Below are 10,054 nucleotides of genomic sequence, written 5' to 3'. Positions count from 1 at the left end.
AGAACAGAAATATTTACAGTATAATTGTATAAAAGTGAGTTTAGGAGCTAATTTTTTAGTGATGCATCAGTGATCACACATAAAATCAAGAATTTATTCGACATTACTGTGCAATATTTACTCTAAAATACAGTAAGGGAGGTTGTTGCAGATGTTTCATATGGAGTACCATCACCTTCATTTGTCATTGCGTTAACATCTGTTACATATTCAAAGCTGCACCTACAATTACTGTATTGTGTAAAAGTCATAGTCTTTGTCTAATGGCCTACATGTGAGTACGGAGTACACTAGCTCATTAAATTCACTTACACTATCACAAATCATTGTGCATCAAACTGTGCTTTTATGAATAAAGAGCTCACACGAGATATCTTTTGTTGTAATTCTTTAATTTGCTATCTATCTTTATTAAACATTTGTCTAATATGATTACAACAAAGCAACAACCATCTGGACAAGTTTAAAATCTAGGATAAGCAGGAAACAAAATAAACATTAATAAAATCATGTTAATGGGATGCACAACTTAAACCAAATGGCATCAAAATACACAGATCAGACAAAACATTCATTTTCATCGCAAATGAAATGATTAAACTAAAGCATTTGGAGCTTTACTTATTCAGCTTCAGTAGTGAAACCCTCTACTGAAAGACTCAAGGACTGAATTGCAAATGTTCTCAGCTTTCCACCCACACACAGAATTTGAGTTTACAATGAATTACAAATTAAACAGTAATCATCTCAAAAGAACACACACACACACACACACACACACACACACACACACACAAACCTTTGAAAGGCAATATTTGTGATTATGAAGATAATTATGAAGTTTCTTTTATAGAAGTAGAAACTGTAGTCTTGTTAGCTCAACAGAAACAATCCACATCAAACCCACAAGCTGTTGGTTCCAAAAAGAACCTTACAGTTTCTTATTGGTTGAGCTGTTCCCTTGTAAACGTCAGAACATGGCAGTAACCATTCAACAGTGCCATTTATAAAAAAATACATAAATGCATAAAGAAATTGTATGTTTAACTGATCTGCTTCTATGAACGCTAGTTCATTTTGCATGTGTCTTTTGGTATCCCTGGTAACACGTGGGTGTCTGTATGCGTCTTTGGCTTTCATATGCATAACACACAAATTCACGCTATTATACATGCATTCAGACTGTTTGCACAGGTTCTTTTTGAAAGCACACAATAATACAAGCTCAATATTTATGAGAACCATGCGCAAATCATATGACATATCGAAAAGCCATTGTGAAATTGTATCACAATGTAAGACAGCTCTATCTCTCTGCTCTAAGCCGTTGATAAGCCAGGCAAAAGATTAAATCAGAAAAACTGAATGCATCCATGAGCTCAATATACAATCACCCTTGTCCTCTGATCTCATCGGGCTGCATCAACTTCTTAATCACACTGACCATTTCTATTTTGGACCCTATATTGCTAAAATCAGGATTTTCGATCGCGAATCCCAATTTCAGCTCATATCCACCTTGAAATGTCACAGTGAGGTTTCTGTGTGAAACTATAATCAAGGCTTATTTCAAGGTCAAGTAGGAAATATCTTGTGCAGCATATAATTAATAACACAGACTGACGACTCTTACATTATTAATGGCACCAGTTATTACCCATAATTACAGTCTCTTTTGCATTAAAATGGTTTTAAAGCATTTTGCACATTGTTTGAGCCTTTGAGTGGGATTTATGTAAACATATTACACAATTACATTTGCATACAAAACATTCTGTAGCATTTGTAAAATGAAGCTTCTCTTCGCTGCCCCACAGACACGTTTTGCATTTGTTTACTTCATTATCGCTTGTGTAATGACTCGCTGTTCACTTATAGTGGCGGCGCAAACCTGAGTGCTCCTGTGGTGCAAAGGTGATAGTGATTAAAAATAAGAGCAGGATGACAGAGAGGAAAAAGAAATCATAAGGAATTTGTTGGGTGAAAACTTTCAAAAACATTATTACACACATTCACCACAGTGCTTTAGTTACACTCACATTCCTTATAATGAACTAGTGCAGAGTAATGGCTGGTTTTGATTATTGTTTATTGCTTATAGATCTGACTATATACAGGAGTTCACGATTACTCGTGAACTATATTGCTTTGGAAAGATGTGCCGAATGACGTTATAATGAATGACGACACTGCTTAATGTGCATCTACTAGAATATCCGCTGGGATTAATATTTCAGACATTTTAAAATTGATTTTACGCTCCACTAACATGATATTAATATGAAACTGCCGTTCCTCTTCAAACTTGCAGTGTTTCTCTCTCACTCACACATGCAGTACACACACGCATAAAAATGCTGTTGTCGTTTGGATTCATAATGAACCTTGTAAATTTTAATATATTATTAATTCAAATTAAAAATAAAAATTAAACTGGAATGATCAGTCAGTAATGTAGGTATAATTTGTCCTCCCTTCCTTGGGGTTGCAAATAGATTCCCTGGATTCACTGTCCTCACTGTATTAACAGAGCTCGAACTGAATACCAAAGAGTTTTCAGTTCGAGAGTTTCTGGCTTCTGGAGTTTCTGGTTACAAGCTATAAATGCATCCCCTATATGTCATTTTGAATTAAATAACAGACAAAAAAAAATAAAAATTACAAAATGTATAAATTATTATTATTCTGAAAGCTCTGAAGAGTTAGGAACATCATGTCTGAAATCTTAAAATCATCAGTAATTACAACACCATCATTTTGCCAAATTACAAGATCACTTCTAAAATGTTTTTTTTTTTTTTTAAGAAAAGAAAACTTTAACCTCTGTAGCTTTTAAACTTTATTCGGTTATTTCCAGGATAAGGTCATCTCCTTCCAGGCTGCTGTCGGCATTGACATGCACCTTGGATATGATGCCTGAGATTGGCGAGTTGACAACTGTCTCCATCTTCATGGCGCTGAGGACGCAGAGAGGCTGACCTTTCTCCACTTTCTGACCTGGCTTCACCTTTACTTCCACCACTTTACCGGGCATGGGAGCTCCAACCTGTCCCCGCACGTCTTTCAAGGCTTTAGGGTGAAAGTGCATCTCCTGGTGGAGCAGAAAGCAGAATGAGATGATTACAGGGCAGACCAGAGCCAACGCAGACATTTTTCACATTTTCCCTCACAACTCTTTTCAAACTGACAGTCATCTTCTGCTGTTAGAAACATATATCAGTAAAAGGACCATTAAAATATTAACAATGATAAAGATTTTATACAAAAACAAATAATAGTAACTTTAATCCACTGTCTCTCAAAAAAGAGAACACCTCAAACAAACATTATTTCTGCTTTTATATATATATTGCATATTTGATCAATTCATTCATAAGTGATACAATATTTGTTACATAACTCCTACATAAGGCAGAAACCAGCGACAATGTCAGCACCTGTCATTCATGTTAACTTTTAACAGTCTGGAGATAATTCAGTTTTAAGTTTCATTTCAAAGGAACCAAAACTTTAGACAGAAGAAAAACGTTGGAGCCGCAAAAACAAACTTTATGTCATGAGGAGAAATGCTCTTGCTAGCTGTGTTCAGGCAGAAGGAGAGCTCTGCTGAGCATATGCTGAGTGAGTGTCATCGCTCTGACTTATCTGACACTAAGTGTGTTTTGAACATCATCAGTATGCCATACTAAGCCAAAGAAGACAATAATAAACAAAAAGAGCATCTACAAAGAGAAGAAACCATTTTCCAGGCTAGGACTATTTGAATGTTTGTTTACCAGAGAGAATATCTTATAATGAATGAATCATCTTTAAAATGATGTGTTATGTGTGGGCAAAGAAAGTGAGATCTTCAGTTCTGTCAAATCATGCTATAATCTGCCAAATTATATTTTTACAAGTAGTACATGGTGCAGTTAGAATGGCTGTGTCCATGGCTGACATGAAGATCCTACATAGCTTTATTGACTTGTAATGAAAGCATACATTGTGCTTCCTGATGATTTAAAAGATGTTTTTTTTAACACCGCTGCCTCTATGTGATAAACGCCCATGACAGCAAGAGCAAGATCATTTTTAGCTTATGACAGAAATTATTCACACCTCGAGAGAGCAAAGGGAACATTCGCAAAACATGTCTGAATGATTGAGTGTACTGTTTGCATCAGGATAATTGCTTTTCAGTGATGAAACAAACCAATCTAGTGAGGAAAATAAACAGCGAACAGTTACCTTCATTGCTGCAGTATCCTTGACCAAGACTGAACGCAGCTGGCCGTTGAGTTCAAAAAACACCTCCCTCTGACCAGACTTGTTCAAGTCACCCAAGGCCAAGGCTTTGATGTGCAACGTTTTCCCTCTCTCCAACTCCACCTGTGAGAGGAAAGAGCCAAAGCCACGTAAAAACTGCAAAAACAATCTACTGTAGGTATGAAAAATTAAATGCAGTGTGATTGTGCTTAAAAAAACTAACAAAATCAGACTGGTGCACAATAGGCTGAAAAAACAATTTAAAGCAAAATTTATGGATGAGTGATTAGCACAGGCCTCTGGGATGCTTTAGGTCTGTTCCATGTGCTCTTTGGCTGTGGATGGAATGCTATTTTCGGGTGCGCCTGCGTTCGCCTCAGTGACAGCTTAATATAGCTCATGCTAATCTACGCTAATCAGCCACGACTAACATCTCATTTGGACAGCTCTACTGGGTGGAGAAACACAACGCCAAATAACTTCAGTCCCTGAGAAATGTATGATTATGCATGTCAGCCGAGGAAAATCTGCTTCAGTTTGAAAGGGTACAGAGAGACCTGGTTTGAAGAATCAGGCCAGAAGACGATTAAGAAATGCAAGCAAAGTCGATCTAACAGATTTGATGCATTTTCAAAGTAAAATGACTTTGTAAGTGAGTTCGCTTCACTTCCTGTCTGGCTCTCGCTCTGTTTCAGAGCGTGATCAGCTATGCGAGTCCTGCATCTGGTGCTCTCAGTTCTCGTGGTGCTTGCAGTAGGACTCCGAGACACATTCATGCCTGCCAGGTAACACCCACTTCACTCAAAACTGGGTATTAGGAGCCAAACACATGGCTAAGCTCCAATCAACACATTTAGAAACACCGTAGGGCACAGCTAGATAGAGAAACAGCCACACCAGTTTGAGATTATTCAGAAACTTTTTTTTTTATTCCCCCCATGTGATTGTAAAGCACTTTGGGTGTACAGCAATACACAATAAAGTGCTATATAAATGCCTCATTCATTCATTCATTCATTCATTCAAACTAGCATAGAATAAGCTAAAAACATAGACTACCTGAACATTACAATGTTAAACTCTGTTAAATTAGAGCTTTAAAACATAATTTATGCTTTATCTGACTTCTCAACACTTTCACAAAGAGAGCCTAGATGTTCAAAGTAATATATTTTGAACATAAAAGAGGGATGCTATTCAATCTTACTATGCTAATCAATTTTACAACCACGGTTACAATAAAGTGTGCTAATAAACTTTGTGAAAGTGGAGGCTAGTTGAGGACACAGGAAATCTAATTTTGCAATTCTCCTGGTGAGAGAGCAGTCAGGCTCTTGGCTAAAGCTTAAAAGGTCAAATCCCATAGTGTTATAAATTTAACAGGGTGAAATATAGTTGAAATAACTTAGTACAAGAAATAAGGCACAGTGAAAAATATATATTCTGCTAATAAGTTTACAAAACCCTTGCAGAAAATGCAAAATGTTAATAATTTCAACCCTAATAAGAAGGATCATAAAATTGCATGCTATTTTTTTAATACTGTCCTGAATGTTATTTTTTTAATACTGTTTCACATAACAGATGCATACATATTGTCGACAACACAAAATAATAACTGAATTTATATAAAAAAGGACCCTGTTCAGAAGTTTACATACCCTTGAATCTTATTTCAGTGTGTTGTTACACAGCTATTATAAAAGGTGAAAACATTTACTTATGCCCAAGAAAGCAACAAGATGCATTAAGACCTGGAGTGGGTGCATTGGATAATTGGTTTAAATTAGGATAAATAATTTAAATACGTATACTTCTGGGAAATGTTTAACTATTTTATGTTGCTTCTGAAGGACAGTACTAAATAAAAAATATGATCTTTTAACAAAATACGAAAAATGTACACATCATCCTGCTCAAAAGTAAGGATGTAAAGTTTTAAACACAGTTTTAAAGATTCAATGGTATTCAAACTTTTGAACAGGGTAATTTTGATCAATTCAGTTATTATTTTGCCTAGTGTATGTGGAAATGACTGCTATGTAAAATCACTTAAAGAAGACATATTATACCTCTTTTCCAATATGTAATATAAGTCTTAGGTATACCCAGAATGTGTCCGTTGATGTTTCAGCTCAAAATACTGCAAACTACTTTATTACAGTATATCATTTTGAAAATGCCCATTTTGAGTCGAAGCAGAAAAACGCTGTTTTTGTGTATGTCTCTTTAAATGCAAATGAGCTGCTGCCCTGTGCCCCATTTCCAGAATAGTGGTGTCCCTTCACATCTGCAACATCAGATACTCTGCTAAAAACATGTTTAGTTTTGATGATCATGTCTATCGCGCTAAAATCATGCATTTTGAACCATATTAGTTACATTTTTCTGATTTATGCTTTTCTGAGCGCACACGTCCGAAGCACAGAAAGTGGATTTCACACAGTGTAAGAGTGCTAAACTAAGTTTTCTTTCATGTATTATTGGCTTAAACTGCCAAATACACAAGTTTGTGGGTGGTCGGCGCTATGGGTGGTAACTTGCAGATCAAAAGTTGATAATATTACAATAAGATCCCCCTTCTATGTCACGGAGGGAGCAAAATCTGACATGGTAGTTTTTACACGAGCTTGCAGAAAAAGGCTCACAAAAAAAAAAAAAAAAAAAAAAAAAAAAAAAAAAAAATATATATATATATATATATATATGTATATATATATGTATATATATATGTATATATATATATATATGTATATATATGTATATATATATATATATATATATATATATATATATATGTGTATATATATATATATGTATATATATATATATATATATATATATATATATGTGTATATATATATATATGTATATATATATATATGTATATATATATATATATGTGTATATATATATATATGTATATATATATATATGTATATATATGTATATATATATGTATATATATATATATATATACATATATATATACATATATATATATATACATATATATATATATATATACATATATATATATATATATATATATATATATGTATATATATATATATATATACATATATATATACATATATATATATATACATATATATATATATATATACATATATATATATATACATATATATATATATACATATATATATATATATATACATATATATATATATACATATATATATATATACATATATATATATATATACATATATATATATATATATACATATATATATATATATACATATATATATATATATACATATATATATACATATACATATATATGTATGTATATATATATGTATGTATATATATATATATGTATGTATATATATATATATATATATATATATATATATATATATATATGTATATATATATATATGTATATATATATATATGTATGTATATATATATATATATATATATATATATATATATATATATATATATATATATATATATATATGTATATATATATAACTGGGTTGTTCATTTTCACGTTTTCTTGGTTGCACTGGAGACTCAATTATAGCACTTAAACACTGAAAAAGTCTTTTTATCAGGACACTAATACATATTTTAGCAGGATAGTACTAAATAAAAAAAACAATTAACATTTTGCATATTCTGCAAGTGGAATGAGCAGTATGAGCAGAACCGGATAAAAATATAAGAGAGACACATCATTGAAGTCTGTTGATATAAGGCTTATTGTGACCCACCTGAAACTCCTCTGCGATTTTGGGGCCATCCAGAAACAGGCGAGTGTTAAGGCAGTCCACTGGGCCAAACTTTGATGTGAACTCTTTAAACTCCTGGAAGACTTTAGGGTACATGGCTGCCGACATCACATCTTCAGGAGTTATTTCATCACCATGTGCCACCCGAAGATCAGACTCAAGAGCCTCAAAGTCCATTGGTGGTAGTGAAGCCCCTGGACGACCTTCGATTCGAGGCAATGACTTGAGAACCTTTAAAACATATCAAATTTGTTAGACTCTGGGAAAAAATTAAAAGCGGTTGCTTTAAGAGTACAGCAGCTTGTCACTGGGGTAATGCCCTTACAGAGGCATCTTTGTATTTATGGACCCCTAAAGCTCCCCCAGCTCAAGAACAAGAGAACTAAATGCTAATGTGAGTCAGTCCTCAGGTCTCGGGTCACATCTCTCTGGGATCACTCATGCAACTTTGAGATTTCCAACACACATTTTGAATGGATTCCATCAACAAAAAGCCTAAATATTTAGCAAATTAATCAACAATAGCACTATTGACTATCTTACACTGTTTATGTCTTCTGGCTAGTGCCTGACTTTGCAAGCTCAAACATACTAAATACATCATTAGTGCTGTCAGAGTGGGCGTTAATGAAAAAAGGCAGAAACACTTTGACAAATAGGTCAATTGCAAAGGAGAAGCCACACCATCAATATGCCATTAAAATGACTCAACTCATTATAGACAAAAACTCGCTGATTTCTTGGTGTTGGCAAGGCAACAACAACCAAGTGACACTATTTTCTCCTTTTTGTTTCACAGCAGTGAGAACGAACTGAAAAATGGTCCTTGGACTTGCACTGAGAAACACTCTGATGGTTAATGGGAGCAAAGTGAATAGACTACACAAAAGGGCTGGTGCAGGAGAGAAAGAGAAAACAAAACAGATCAGCTCATAAAACGCTCAGCAGTCGATTTGGTTATTCAGATAAAATAGTTGAAAAGGCTCCCTGCAGTCCCAACCCACCTAACTTTTTAAAAATTTGCCACTTAATAGCAGTTGAGTCATGATTTCAGGCCATATGGGCTCAGTTTTGTTTAATGCGTCCTATAGGTTTATTTTAGCGGTTCTGGGAGTCAGTTACCCTGTCTGAGCGTTTGTATGCAAAGCTTATTTGTCCAGACTAGCTTTTGGGTAGAGAAGTTCTCTTGTGTACTTCCTTACTTTCTAATCTTTTTTTTCTTATCACTCCATCACTTGAGATCCCACAGGGGCATTTATTTATTTTCCCACGTCAGTCCTGTGAAGCTTATGATTCATATATAACAATCTCAATACCTCAGAACTGAGAGGCTCTTTGTTTTTATCAGTAGTGTAACACATCTCAGAGTCCTCACTGGATGTGTCAGTTGCAGACATTTTCATTTTCTAGTGGAATATCCTTTTTAAGATTGTGAAAGGTCTCCATCTCTACCACATTTAATGTCTTCTGCCAGGGAATGTACATGTACAATAGTCCTAATGTGGAAAAATTCACAAAACCTAAAAAGGAAAGTAGTAAAGACAGTAAAGCTATGCAATAGGAGTGAGAAGACTTTAAAACTAACTTTCCAAGCCTGAGGTAAGGTGAGGAGTTTAAGGAGAAGACTTGAACTGCATTTATTTCATAGTAAGTTAAAGCATAGCATTATGTATTCCTTATCTGCCCTGGAATTATCATAAACTACTGCGAGAGAAATTGAGCTGCTACACATATAGTTGGGAAAGACGCTTTCTAAGATTGCTGGCATGTGCACTCAGACTCTCTGCCGTATAGTTAGGAAACAGCGCTACATGGATTACCAGGTGATTTGCAGAGAAACTGCGGAAAAGTTCATGGACTTTTGTCAGAGGTTATGCAATTTCATAACTCAGAAAAATAGCAGTTACTATATCAGACATCTGAGGCGAGAGAAGTTGCTAGGAGAGCTTCTGTTTCTCTCACATTGGTTTCTGGGCTGGGTGAAAGGGGATATTTGACATTGTTGACACAGATTGGAAGGAAATGAGATTTGCTCT

At 34.3% G+C, this 10,054-nt stretch overlaps 1 protein-coding gene across 1 annotated transcript in view; it reads right to left on the bottom strand.

Annotated features, from left to right (window-relative positions):
* Positions 1–375: 375 nt before the first annotated feature.
* Positions 376–10,054, bottom strand: part of pcxb (pyruvate carboxylase b) — a 214,435-nt gene continuing 204,756 nt past the window's right edge. Inside the window, exons 19-21 of the mRNA XM_059535847.1 lie at positions 8,001–8,249; positions 4,231–4,371; positions 376–3,091 (exon numbers count right to left, since the gene is read on the bottom strand). Coding sequence (XP_059391830.1) covers positions 2,840–3,091; positions 4,231–4,371; positions 8,001–8,249 — 642 coding nt within the window. The 3' untranslated portion in view covers positions 376–2,839. The remainder of the gene's footprint in view (positions 3,092–4,230; positions 4,372–8,000; positions 8,250–10,054) is intronic.

Source organism: Carassius carassius, chromosome 3 (genome assembly GCF_963082965.1).
Source record: "Carassius carassius chromosome 3, fCarCar2.1, whole genome shotgun sequence".
NCBI lineage: Eukaryota > Metazoa > Chordata > Actinopteri > Cypriniformes > Cyprinidae > Carassius > Carassius carassius.
The sequence above is the reverse complement of the archived record's forward strand: the minus strand, read 5'-3'. Positions and strand labels throughout refer to the sequence as shown.